Below are 14184 nucleotides of genomic sequence, written 5' to 3' on the forward strand. Positions count from 1 at the left end.
ATGTGTCTCTGTGCATGCATGCATGTGTGTGTCTGTGTGCGTGCGTGCATGTGCGTGTGTGTGCATGTGTGTGTCTGTGTGCGCATGTGTCTCTGTGCATGCATGCGTGTGTGTGTCTGTGTGCGTGCGTGCGTGCATGCATGTGTGCATGTGTCGGTGTGTGTGTGTGTAGGTAAGATTATGCAAGGCAGCTGCCCTGGTGCCTGCACAGGAGGGGGACAGTTCACCACCCTGGGTCCCACTTTCAAAGCGGGCCTGGCCGGTACCCAGTCCTTACCTGCTCTGGGGGGTGCACTCACAGGGAGGAAGAAGAGGCTGCGTTCCCTGCCCCAAGCATGGGAACGGGAGTGGCCCTCGTGTGCCGAGCTGGGTGTCGGGCAGGAAATGGCTGACCGACCTCGTGATGTCTCTCCCCTTTTCTGTCCTGCTCTTGTGTGGACACAGATGATCGAATCGGGTTGTTTTAAGGACATCAATGAAGATGAGCCTGAAGAAAACATGGTGTTGAATGTAGAAGAGAAAATGTATCACCCGGTTCCCAAACCAAAGAGAGGCTTCTTCTACAGACTCTTCAGGAGAGGGGTAAGGGTAACAAGCATTTTGTTATTTTGGGTGTTTTTTTTTTTAATGGGATGTGTTAAAAGAAAAGAAATATTTCACCAAGGTAAAAACTTTCTTTTCTCAGCTTTCTTATTAAGACATTTCACGTAATTTAAGAGCTCTAGCCCTATGGTGCAATTTGAGCCCCACCAGAAAAATCCTCACTATGTCGTTTGCTGTTGGTGTGAAGACTCTGTTCTGACGCACAAAGGAAAAAAGGCTCACCGGCAGGCGGCCCAGACCCTCCCTCAGTGAGGCGGTGCGTGAGCTCGCTCGCAACCGAGCGTCCGGTCGTGGAGCAGCTAGTCATGTAGATCGCCGTCCCCACTCCGACGTGGCCGCGGGTCCCTCCAGGGCCTGCTCTCGTACGGGACGTGGGAGAGCGGCGCCGACAGACTCCCTGGGGTAGCATGATACTAAGGATGTTTTTCCTAGTGAAGGTTTTCTCCTTGGACCAAGGCATCGCCCTGCTTTGTACCCTGTACGTTCGCGAAGACTTTATTCAGAGGTTGTCCACTAACATTTAAGTCCCTCTTTGCTCAGCATGAAAAACAAGCCTTAGGTGGGAAAGTTCTGTCAGGGCGTGTCCACCAGGACCACCTTTCCTCGGAGAACGGGGGACAGGTATGGATTAGTGCCATGGGTCTCCCAGGCAGCCAGTCTCTCCATGTGCAGGAAGTCCTGCCTGGACATGCTCCACACGCCAGCCCACCCTGAGCAGGGGGAGCCGGTCAGGGACACTGCAGCCGTGGACGTCACAGTGCAGGATGGGCTGCTCTGTGCTACCATGGTGCTGACAGGAGGAGCCCGGGCCTCGTTCCCTTGCAGCGCTCAGCTCGGGTCATGTAATTGCATTGAGTGTGCAACAGAGAAAGCGAACCTGAGATGCTGTGTGTGTGTGTGTGTGTGTGTGTGTGTGAACTGAGCATCCTCCGTACCGTGAGGGGAGTAAGAAGAAGTGTGGGATTCAGCCTTAAAGTCAGTGCCCCGGCCCTGTGCTTGTAAACGCTTGTGTGCACCACAGGAGAGTGGGGTGGGCGTGCGTTAGGTAAGTGACTGACCCCGCCGCTCTGCCGTGTTGCAGGGCTGCATTAGCGGTGGCCCCAGCGAGAAGGAGGAGCTGCCCACAAGTCTGTGACCACTCACTGCAGAGCCCGACCCCAGCGCCAAGGAGCCTGTGCTCAGCGTTCCATCCCGTCTGCGAGCCGCAATAAACAAGTGACGTAGCTTAACATGAGCCGTATGCGTCTGCGGATTTCTCTATATCCATACCTGAGTTGTGTTTTCACCAAAGCCGGGTTGAATAAAAAGGCACTTGAGGACTGCCCCGATGCCCAGAAGCCCCTGGTGTGGACATCTTGTGGCGGGGGCTCAAGTGCCACGTGTGCCCACAGAGAGGGCGGAAGAGTGGGCTTGGGCATCAGCCCAGCAGTGTCCAGAGCCAAGGGTCCTGTTGCTCAAGCCCAGAGTGTCCTCCAGTGCCCACTGAGGCGGGAGGCAGGTGGGACCCTGCTTTCCCTGGAAGGTCTTTGCCCGTTTGCGTCCACACTGACATCCACTCACTTGCCAAGATTCTCCTGTGTGAGGTGTGCACGGTCCTGTGTGCGTGTCTTCGTGGCACTCCTGTGCACGCTCTGGAAGAGGGTGTGTGCAGGTCCCCCGGGCCAGGGCTTGGCCGTGGGCGGCTGCTCCCCCAACTGCGGCAGCCTGGGAGTCTCCAGGACTGTGCGGTGCAGCTGGGAGACGCCTGTGCTTCGGTTGTAGGCGAGGAGCCCCTCCACGGCACCGGTTGGCACTTAGTGTAGGAGCTGGCTTCCCACACAGGCTAAGGGATGCTGGGATTCCAAGGTCAGGAACTCTTTCCCTCTGCCAGGACTGCCCACAGAGGAAGGTGGAGCCCCTTCCGCATGGTGGGAACGTGGGCTCTGTTACTTGGCGCCCACGGGCCTTGTGAAGATGGGAGGGGGGCATGCAGATTCTGCGGCGAGGCGGCGGTGTTGCTGGCTGACCGGGGGCCCCGAGGTGCAGAACTGGGGCTTCCTCCCGTATCCGCATGCATGAGGCCTGCGGCAGGGGCTGGGTGAGAAGCCGGGGGCCAGACCTCAGTGACTTTTCACCAAACAGCAAGGACTTGGTCTGGATATGGAGACCCCGCCACCCGGCGCTTCCCGGAGTGCCGGTTCAACTGTGTGCATGTTCACGGCAGTCTGGGGCACAGCAGCGATTCGGAGGGCCAAGGGCGCTTGCTCTGTACCGACGTGGGGGGAGGGAGGAGTTACCTTGGGGTCCGGGGCCTTTATTTTAGGGATGGCTTCTGTTCAGATGGCGGCCCTCATCTCGGTTTGAAGACAGCAGGAGGTGGGGGATGGAGACCCAAGGCCTTTGTAAGGTGTTTAGTGGAGCGTTTGGTCTGTGCTACCCGCTCAGTAGATCTGTTAGTAATTGTGGAAAAGTAACGTATGCTCCTCATAAACAATGCAGGACGGTTTAGAGAAAACAGAAATCCGGGGCGCCTGGGTGGCTCAGCAGTTGAGCGTCTGCCTTCGGCTCAGGTCATGATCTCAGGATCCTGGGATCGAGCCCCATGTCGGGCTCTCTGCTCAACAGGGAGCCTGCTTCCCCCTCTCCCTCTGTGATCTCTTTTGCTCTTGCAAAATAAATGAAATCTTTAAAAAAAATGAAGTGTATGAACAGCTGGTGTAACCCGTATAAGAAAGAGCTAAAGGGATTACAAATGGCTCTGTCTGGCAAGTGTTTCCCCTGGGATGGGCAGCAGTGGGCCGGAGGAGTGCTGTTTTCTTTGTAAGCACTGTGTCTGACTTGTTCTTTTGACCATGTCTGTGTATTATTAAGATAAAAATAAACATCGCATTGTGAAAATTATTTGTTTTCCCTAAATAAAGCACAATTACATTCCAAAAAAGATGTGTGGGCATTTTAAAAGAATATATATTATATACCGATGTGAACAAATTGCCCTTCTGAAAATTTTAAAAGATTTCCTTTCCCACCAAAAATGTCTAACAATTCCCTGTTAGTTTCACCAAAAACTAGATTTTTCTCTTGTTGAACAGTTTCATTAGAAACAAAGTGTTTCTTTTTCTTTCTTTTTTTCCTGTGGTAAAATATACATAAAATTTACCCTCTTAACATTGTTAAGTGTCCAGTTCAGTGGCACTACGTACATTCATGTTGCCGTGCGGCCGTCCCCACTGTCCGTCTTGAGAACTGATCTTGTGAATCTGACACTCTGTCCTCACTAAACAGTAGCTGTCCATTCTCTCCCCGGCCCCAGGGGCCCACCGTCCACTTTCTGTCTCTCTGAATTAGACTCTCCTAGGAGCCTCCTATAAATGGAATCATACAGTATTTCTTCTTTCGTGGCTGGCTTATTTCACTCAGCATAATGTCCTCAAGGGTCATCCGTGTTCTAGCAGGTGTCAGGATTCCCTTCCTGTTTAAGGCTGATTAACATTCCGTTGTGTGACGGACCACACGGTGTTTCTCCGTCCACCTGTTGACGGGTGCCTGGCTGTTGTGAATCCTGCTTCCAGTTCCTTCAGGTGAACACCCAGAAGTGGGATCGCTGGGTTGTATGGGAGCTCCACTCTTAGTTTTTTGGGGAACTGCCACACTGTCTTCCACAGCGGCTGCCCCAGCTTGTGCTCCCACCAACACGGCACAGGGTTCCAGTTTCCCTACCTCCTCCCGAACACATTTCTAATGGCTCCTTGGCATTATTCTAATATATGAAAGTACAGATGTTCCTACCAAAGTCTTATGGTTGGACATTGATGTTGTTCATCATATTAATATTGCTTCCGGAACATTTTGGTGCCTCCGTCCCTGAATGCTTATCTAGTAATGTCCCTAGGGCAGCACTCCCATGTATGTACTAAGTCACATGGTTTGCGTACTTACAGCTTTTGCGAATGCTGCCAAATGACTCTTCAGAAAAGTGATTACGAATTTACTACAACGAGCAGTTTTTGGAAGCCCTGTTTGCTTGTGTTCTTACCAATCCCGGCGAGTGCTCTCATCTTTGCTCGCCCTGTCTTAGGTTCTCGCTGAACCGTGAGGGTACTAATTTTGAGGTTGCTGCCAGTGCTCACCTTAGCTGCAGTGTCAGGACGCGGGGACCCAGGCACAGCAAGTGATCACATCGCCGCCTCCCCTCCTGGGTCTGTGCTCCCTTGTCTAGAAAGTGAGGCATGTGCAATAAGAAAGATTTCCCTTTGGCTCATTCTTTGAAGTCTCTAGACTTGCTTCTCTGATATCCTGACTCTGAGTTGAGCCCATGGCCCTCTGCGCAAGCAGGCGCTCGCCCCTTTCTCTCCTGCTTCCTTGTGTTATTCCTCTTGCCTGCAGGCAGCTGAGTGTAAGTGAAGTTCTTCAAACACTCTGCTTTGTCATTAGGACACATTCCCCCCTTCTCTGTGGGAGCAGGAACCCAGCGGAGGGCCTGCTCTGCGCGCTGGGGGTGCCATGGTTCTGCTTGTCCTGGGTCATGGCCCAGCATCTCCTTAAGTCACAGTTTTAAATAGGAAGTGGAATTTCCAGTTGATCATCTAATAAGGAAACAACTGGACTTTAGCGGTTTTGCTCAGGAAAGAACATAGCTCTCCCAGCAGAGGAAATATGATGCCCCATGTCGACCTTGTTCATTAATACAGCAGTCAAAGCCAGCCGGTATCTTCAAGAAGTCTTCCTGACCCTCCTCCCCAGGCCCATTGAAGGGCCCTTCCCTGGGCTGGAGCTTTTAGCAGCGAATCAAAGACACGGTCATAACCTTTGTGATGTTCTTAGTATAGTTGCACAACCACCAATGAGCAGGACGCTGTCTTAAGTCCATCTGGGCTGCTGTTGCCCAGCACCCTGAACCGGGCAGCTTGTAAACAGCAGAAATGCATTTCCCACAGTCCTGTCCTCACGTGGCGGAGAGCAGAGAGGGGAAGCAAGCTCTCTCTTGACCCTCACAAGGGCACTAACCCAGTCGTGGGGGTCCACCCTCTTGACCTCATCTAATCCCAATTATCTGAGTCACAGACAGTTAACATGAAGATCTGAAATGAGATATGACTGAACCAAAGAAAGATCCTGAAGAAGCTCTTCATCTCATTCATGGGTACTAAATTACCAGGGTCCCGAGAGGTAGAGCCTATGACCAAGAGTACAGCAAGGGGACATAGATAAGAGGAATGAAACCAGCCAAGGACAAAAATGAAGTAAACAAGAAGGAAACAGGATTAGAGAGAAAAGGAGAGATATTCTGACTTTACATTCTTTGTGAAATGCATTTTAAGTACATCAAAAGTCTTGTAGTATAAATTTGAATTTATGTGTACCTACTGCCACTGAACTGTCCACTTAAGAATGGCTAAAATAGGGGCGCCTGGGCGGCTCAGTCAGTGAAGTGTCTGCCTTCAGCTCAGGTCATGATCCCGGGGTCCTGGGATCGAGTCCTGCATCTGGATCCCTGCTCGGCGGGGAGTCTGCTTCTCCCTCTACGCCTGCCCTACATCCTGCTCTTGCACTTACTCTCGATTAAATAAATAAATAAAATCTTTTTAAAAAAACAAAAGAGGGGCTCCTGGATGGCTCAGTTGGTTAAGCGTCTGCCTTCAGCTCAGGTCATGATCCCAAGGACCTGGGATTGAGCCTCAAGTCAAGCTCTCTGTTCAGTGGGGAGCCTGCTTCTCCCTCTCCCCCTCCACCCCTCCCCCTGTTTGTGCTCTCTCTCTCAAATAAATAAATAAAATCTTAAAAAAAAAAGAATGGCTAAAATGGTCGATTTTATGTTCTGTGTATTTTCCTACAATAAAAAAGAACAAAAATAATATAAGCTCCTCATTGCCCGGCTCTGTGCTCTGCGAGGCCCAGAAGCAATGATGCCCCCACAGTGATGAGCACACCTCACCCAGCTCTTGGTTTCTAAACACCACTCTCCACTAAAAGGAGTCAGGGCTCCTTAGAGAAGTGGCTGATTCCCGGTTTGAGGAGGGAAGGATGTGCTGGGAACATCTTGTTGTGACATAACATAAGAAAGTGCTCAAGAAATGATGGGACATGGCAAAGGGACACAGGAGCTACCTTGAAGAGGCTTCTGTTGAACTGGGGACAATTAGAGCTTTAACAAAAGAATAATGATGAAACTGGTTATGACGTATAATTTTCAAGATTCAGAGAATAAAAGGAAAGGAGGGGATGGATGTGATATGGGGGAGGAGAGCTCTTCCTCAGAAGTGCCAGGCGCTCAGGGCAGAAGAAACGAGGGAGTTGCAAGAGTCACCACTTTGCAGTTCTCAGCCTGAAAGATGACTTAGGCCGGGATCTTCAAGGGATGCCAGGCCCACTGGTGGAAGGCTTTTGGGTGACGGGACATTCTCAGAGGTCCAGAGAACTCCAGGGAACCACCACAAAGGACTCACTAATTATGAAGGAAAATGTGCCTTCATGTTGGAGAGATCTGGCAGTCACCACCTTTACTGAGTGACCAAACCCTGCCGCACTGAAGACCACGCACTCCAGGACAAGCCCCACCTGTGAAGCCTCCTTCCTAAAGGGCTGCGTGGACCCTAGCTGACCTCCACCCCACAGCCATCCAATAAAATATGTGACTCACATCTGTCATCTTTAAAAAGTAAAAATAGGGGTGCCTGGGTGGCGCAGTCATTGGGCGTCTGCCTTTGGCTCGGGGCGTGATCCTGGCGTTCTGGGATCGAGCCCCACATCAGGCTCCTCCACTAGGAGCCTGCTTCTTCCTCTCCCACTCCCCCTGCTTGTGTTCCCTCTCTCGCTGGCTGTCTCTCTCTGTCAAATAAATGAATAAAATCTTAAAAAAAAAAAAAAGTAAAAATAAACTGCTTTTAACCATTTTTTGTTTAACTCAATATACCCAAATATTATTTCTACATGTAATCAGTATACACATAATGAGATACTTTACATTATTTTGTACTACGTATTTTACACGTAACAGCACATCTCAATGCAGAGTTATTACCTTTCAAAGGCTTGATAGCCCCATGGGGCTGAGGTGTGGGGCAGTGCAGCCACACCCTTACCTTCCAGGTGACAAAAAAATGCGAGGGCTGCAGGAACAAGTCAAACCACACCACCGGGAGGCAGTCAAATTCACAAGCGAGGATGTTCCATGAGAAACTGGCTTGGATGCTTTAGAAGGTCAATGTCATTTCAAAAACAAGAACAACAACACAGGGGAAAAATCCATAAAAAACTATGACAACCAAGTGCAATGCATGGGCCTTGATTGGACCCTTCCTTGCCTTAAAAACCTTACAAGACACATCGGGGCCATGTGGAAATTTCACTCAGGGCTGGATTTTAGGTGATGTTAGATAGTTACGTGAAAATGGTATTGTGGCCATTGGTTTTGGAGACATCTCCTGAAGTATTGCAGGGTACAGTGTGACAGTGTCCTCAACTCACCTTCCAGTGATCAGAGGAGTGAAAGAAAATATGACAAGATGTTAACAGTCGTTGGATATAGAGGGAGGTATACTGGGTGGTCAGTGTCCCGCTGACTTCCTGTATGTGTGGGAGAGAAATGAAAAGTGCGCTCAGTCTGCTGCATGGAGACCGGGTTTGGGGCAGCAGGAGTGGAAGTAGGGAGCCCTGTGGCCGCCAACAGTGGCTCAGGCAGGTTGCGAGTGTGGAGATGGAGGAAGGGGACAGGTCTGTGCTGTACCTGGATATAGAAGCAACAATTCATTACAGCTGTCTCAGCCACTGGGCGAGGAGCTCCCTAGGACAGGGACTCCTTTATATTCTATTCAGCCAAGTAAATGACTAAATACTTCTTCAGTGTGGTAAAATAGATGCATTGGCCCAGAAGGCAGCATCATACGTGATGAGAGTATACCCTGGAGGCATTCATGTCAACATCAGGAGTAAGAGAAGGATGGCCACTCTCAACTGACATCCTATTTAATGGGTATAGGAGGAGCTTCCACATATAGCAAGCGCGGGCAAGGAGATACGGATCTACCTTCCTGATGGAAATAACTAATAAAAGCTAGACAAATATAAACACCAAGAGAGGAAGCACCTTTCAGGGATGAAAGCCAGGACAGAATGGGAACGCAGAGAGATGAGCCCCACACCAGGGCTCCCCTGGCTGTGGAGGGACTGGAGGTCCTCAGACACCTGAGAGGCTGGGCTAAGTAGGCCTCTTGGGGAAGGGGAACAAAAGTCAAATCCAAAGCATGCCAAGACTGGGGCCACAGGCAGTTCACTCTCCACTTTGGGGTTTAGCCTGCCCAAAAATAAGGGTGCACTGGGGGTAAGCTGCTCTTGGGTGGCCCAGAGGACTTCACAACTGCAATGTGGATTAAGACAGCCTGGGACTTCTTGGGTCCCAAGTTGCCCAACATTACAAATAAAATCTTCCCTGGAGGAACACTATACCTTAAGCTCCAAATTATTCTATAGTAATTTCCAAATAGCATGTCCAGTAGACAATCAAAGATAACCAGGGACATGAGATGAGACAATACGAATGAGAATTAGCAGACATTGTTTCTCACAAGAGAAACATCCCCTTAGAAGCTCTGGGAGACAAAATCTTCAACAACTGTGTGCATTATGTCCAAGGCATGAAGAATTCGGTGGGGAACTAGAAACTGTAAAAAGTGACATGGCATACTGTAGAATTGAGGGTAAATTCTAGGACAGGGAGCTACAAAATTCTAGAACTTAGTGTGTAAATGGTTTAACAACAGAATGGAAACAGCCAGGAAGAGAACTAGTGAAGTAAGCGAGATGGACCTATCCGGCATAAAGCACCGACAGGTACAACACCAACGAAGGAGAACAGAAGATAGGATAGATAGGTGAGAACACCTAGCACACATTGATTCAGAGCACCAGGAACAGAGAGAGGGAACAGGACAGAAGAAATATTTTGAGGTAATGATTGAGCATCCTCTATGCCATGAAAGTCATCAAACCCAACTAATCCAAGCAGATTAAATGAAAAGAACCCTATTGCTCACCAAGCCAGGAATGACCCACACCACAGACAACACACGGGGCAGGGTACAGTGGAGCTCGTTGGAGAAACATGGAGGCAGACGGCCCTTAGAAGAAGCCCCTGTCTCGAGCTCTTGCTGTGTGTTAGCCACGGCCACTGGAAGCATCCCAGGAGACGGGGCCTTGCTCCCTGTCATCGTGCATGTTTACGGGGACTCGATGGGAACAGGGAGCACCTGGCTGGCCATGCTGCACTGGCAGACTTCAGGCTCTGGGCAGTAGCTGTGCTGCTGAAAAGAACATCCTGATCCCAGACATCTTTCACCAGGGATCAAGCACCCCAAAGCTTCCAGAACGGGGATCAGCCAGCCTTTCGAGCCCTTCCTGCTGGGCAGCTGACTGCTACATAACCAATCGAGCAGGATCCCCGGGGTCGCTGTCCAGAGGCTGGCTTGCACACTGAGACATGGTACAGCGCAATGAGAGAGAGCCAAAGACCACGAGAAGCTGTTAAAAGCAGACGGAAGGGCAGAAAAGACACATCATGCTCAGAGGAGTGATCATTAAATCAACAACTGACGTGTCAACAGCCAGAATGAAAAACAGAAGACAGTGAAGTCCAGATCCTTCATCTGCTGCAGAAAGTATTTGCCAGTCTTGAATTCTATACCCAACCAAAAATCCATTGAGAATGAAGGCAAAGTAAAGGTTTTTTCAGGTAAGCTGAAACAGAGGTTTCAGCAGTAAAAGGTCCCTATAAAGCAACTCTATAGGGTGTTTTCCAGGTGGAAGAAAATGATCCCAGATGGAAGATAGGAGATGCAGGAGGGAATGGAGACTAAGAAAAACGTAAAGATGGGAGTCAGTTTGAACAAATGCTGAGTGTGCAAGCCAACAATGACTGTGTCTGTGTCTTCTGCGGTACGCGCGCATGCTTACGTAGAGTTAAAGTGTGTGGCAATGACGCTCTCAATTGGAAGAGCCTTCAGCGGAGACGGGCAGGAGCCTCGAAATCACTCTCGGGAGCTCTGAGCCCACTCACCTTGTTCCCTGTGGCTCTGCCCCACGTCCCAGGGGCTCCTGCCCGCTTTGGGATGCAGAGTGGGCGCCACCCCCCAGCTGCAGTGCACCTCATTTGTGGGGGACTTTGGGTGCTTTAAATATCTCCCTCTCTCCCTGTCCAGGATCATCACAAGTGTGTTGCTAGGCTTTCATTTTTAGCTCCCCACCCAAACCTATTCTTTTACATTTTCCCCCCTAAATAGTAACAAGTTTGTTGCAGAAGAGTTGAAAAATACAGAAGAACACAAGGATTAAGATTTAAGTCACCTTTAACTTCCTTGTTCACAGAGAGTCACTGTTACAGACTTAATGTAGGTGTGTGTTGTTTTTCTCTTTCTTAAAAAAAATAAATAAAAGAGGGGGGTCCTGCTATCCACGGTGGTCCGCTCACGCATCACACACCTTTGCCTGAGTCACGAGCGTTCTCAAACAGGTTTGAATGGCTGCGTCGTTTCCCGGCATGTGGATGTACCTTGATTCATTCAGCCGCTCCTTCTGTCGTTTCCACGGGTTTGTCCTCAGTGTTGCTGTCACCAGCGACCATCCTCACACATACGTGATTGTTTCCCTAGGGTAAGTTACTGAAGTGTCTTTGTGTTCAGGGACTCTGCCTGTTTCTAAGGCTTTGCAGACACCAGGCCGAACTGCCCACCCAGCCGTGTTCACCTTTAATGTCTCTGATCTGTGACAGTCCCTTTCCATCAGGCTCTCTTGTAAGATTTCCTGTCAGGATTATAGTAAGTTCTGGGCAGATGACTTTCCTCCTGTCCTGGCTGAAGCAGCCACCAGCTGTCGTGGGCAAATAAGGTCTCATGACTCAGCCTCTCCGGACTGGTTAGAGTTTGGTTTAGGAGCATATAAACAGACTGATCTGAAGTACCTGGAGCTTAAACACAACAGAACTACTACTCTCTCGCACAGTCTCACCTGGCCAGGCTGGCGCGGCACCTCCACCCAGGCTCCTCCCAGCCCTGTCCTGCCAGGATGTGCTCTTCATCCTCGTGATGCAAAATGACTTCTCTAGTGCCAGCCAACAGATCCCCATTCCAGGCCGCAGGAGGAAGAAGGTGTGTCCCTTCCTTTTAAGGACACTTTCCAGAAGTAACACCCATCACTTGTGCTTACATCTCACTGGCCAGAACTTTTTAAGTCACGTGGGTACCACCAGCGAAAAGGAAGGATGGGAAATGTATTTTAACTAAGTGGAAAAGTGCCCAGATAAAATGTCCTGTTGCTGAAGTCCAGAGTGGCCATTAGGAGGCAAGGGTACTACTTATTGTGATGGCCGAATTGTGTACCCCTCATTCATATGTTGAGTCCTAACCCCAGCATCTCGGATTGTGACTGTATTTGGAGATGGGACCTTTACAGAGGTGATCAAGAAAAATGAGGTCTTCAGAGTGGGCCCTAATCCAATATGACCTGTGGGTGTCCTTATAGGAAGAAGGGATCAGGACTCAGATTGACACAGAGAAAGAGTATGTGAGGACAAGGGAGAAGACAGCCGTCTACAGGTCAGGGAGAGAGGGCTCCGAAGAACCAACCTGCCCACGCCTGGATCTCGGATTTCCAGCCTCCAGGACCGGGAGAGGATCCATCTCTGTGGTTGGAGCGGCCCAGTCTGTGCAGCTTTGTTACAAGCAGCCCCAGAAAACTTCCCTTTTGCTGTGTAACCAGCCACCTCCTGGCTTACCAGCACACAGCACTGCACAGCTGCTGTGGGTCAGGAATCTGGGTGCTGTGTCACAGCAAAGCCTGCAGTCAGGTTCCAGCCGCCCCTCGCCTGAAAGCTTGGCCGGGCAAGGACCCACCTCCAAGCACATGTGGTATTGGCAGGAATCAGTTCCCTGTGGGCTGTTGAACTGAAAGCCCCGTTTCTCACTGACTGTTGGCCACGTGGGCCTCTGGAACAGACACAGCAGGCTGCTTCACGAACGTGTACAGGCCAAGAAAGTAAGAGAGCCGCAAGACTCCATCTTTTGTAGCCTAGCCCCAGGAACGCCACCTTGGCCTTATTGAGTTGGTTTCAAGCAAGCGACCAGGATCAGGCTGCACTCAAAGGGAGGGGACTATATGAGGGCAGGAATAGCATCAGTATCAGGAGGGGGTCCCTGGGGTGTCTGCGGACCAGCCCCTGAGAGCCTACAGCCCCACCATTGTGACCTGCTGTGCCTGAGGCATCAGGGAACTGGGACCTCGAGGCTGGTGGCATATTCCCTGAAGGGGGCCCTGTCGCTGTCCCCTCAGGGGCAGTGCTTTTGTGGTGCTGCTGGCCTTCCCTTTATCCCACCACCGGGACGGCTGACCACCAGGAGACAAGGTGGGGTTGTGGCTTGTGGGCCCGGAGGAGGGCGCTGCCCCGGGTGGGATCCTGAGGGCTCATACTGCGCGCATCACCTAACCCCCTGCCCCCCCAGGCAGCTCTCTCTGGGGCTGACCCCTCCCTGCCAGGCGGGCGGGACGCTGCCCCTCGATGCCCGACTGTCCTCTGTAGTCCTCCGCGGGCTCATCGACCTCCCCTCCAGGGAGTGAGGCTCTGGAGCCCGGGTCCCTTCTCCCGGGCCTGCCCCATCCTAAGCAGGAGGTGTCCTATAGACCTCTGTGGACCGGGGGTCCTCTCCTTGAAGGGAACCCGTTAGGGTCGGGCAGTCGTTCTTGTGGGTGGCGCTTCTGGGGTCAAAGCTGCTTCTCTGCGGGCAGCAGGCACTGACCCTGCAGGTTTTTAGCCCCGCGCCTGCCCTAGGCCCTCCCTGGCCCTCCGCTCCCCCTCCCAAGGCCGACTCAGCGAGGGACGGCGCCTGGGCTCCCCGCCTCCCCGCCGGGCACCCCGGGGCTGAGGCCGGCGCACTCACTTCGCCTTTCCTCCCCGCCGGGAGAGCGGGGCGGTCCGGTGGAGCCCCTCCCTCAGCCCGCGCCTCGCTGGGGGTCTCCAGTTCCCAGCCCACCGCCCGCCCTCCCCGCGGTCCCAAGCAGCGGCGACAGGGGTTCCTGCTTAGGGGGACCTTCCCTGACGCGCCCTGCCCCCGCCCTCTGCCCCGCGCCGCCCCTCCCCGAACAGGTGCTTCCCCGCCGCTCCCCACCACCTCTGTCCCCACCCCTTGTCCCGCCCCCACCCTCTATCCGGTCCTCTGCCCCTCCGCGCCCAGCCCCTCCCGCCGTGCCCTCTGCCCCGCCCCCGTCCTCTGACCAGCCCCTCCGCCGCAGGTGATTCCCCACCTCTCCCCCTGCCCCGCCTCGCACCCTCCGCCCCGCCCCCGTCCTGCGCCCCGCCCATCTCTCCGCTCGTGCTTCCCTGCCGCGTCCCGCCCCTTGCCCCGCCCTCTTTACCGCCGCTTGCCCCACCCCCGCCCTCGGCTCGCCCCCACCCGAGAACGGTGCCGTGATCTCAGCCGCACGGCGTCCCCGGGAGGCCAGCGGGCCGGTGCGAGGGGCGGGCCGGCGCCTCGGCCGGCCATTGGCAGAAGTCGCCGCCACCTGCTGTCAATCCCGCCTGCCTGCCCTGGCCCCGCCCCGCCGGCGCAGCGTCAAGGG

At 52.5% G+C, this 14184-nt stretch overlaps 1 protein-coding gene across 10 annotated transcripts in view; it reads left to right on the forward strand.

The window, feature by feature from the left end:
• Positions 1-3523, forward strand: part of GRK4 (G protein-coupled receptor kinase 4) — a 91674-nt gene extending 88151 nt beyond the window's left edge. For all 10 annotated transcript variants that reach the window (XM_057309574.1, XM_057309569.1, XM_057309568.1 and 7 more), the window contains one exon: positions 445-3523. In XM_057309574.1, coding sequence (XP_057165557.1) covers positions 445-711 — 267 coding nt within the window. In that variant the 3' untranslated portion in view covers positions 712-3523. The remainder of the gene's footprint in view (positions 1-444) is intronic.
• Positions 3524-14184: the final 10661 nt, after the last annotated feature.

The sequence above is a fragment of the Ursus arctos genome, unplaced genomic scaffold, assembly GCF_023065955.2.
Source record: "Ursus arctos isolate Adak ecotype North America unplaced genomic scaffold, UrsArc2.0 scaffold_9, whole genome shotgun sequence".
Taxonomy (NCBI): Eukaryota; Metazoa; Chordata; class Mammalia; order Carnivora; family Ursidae; genus Ursus; species Ursus arctos.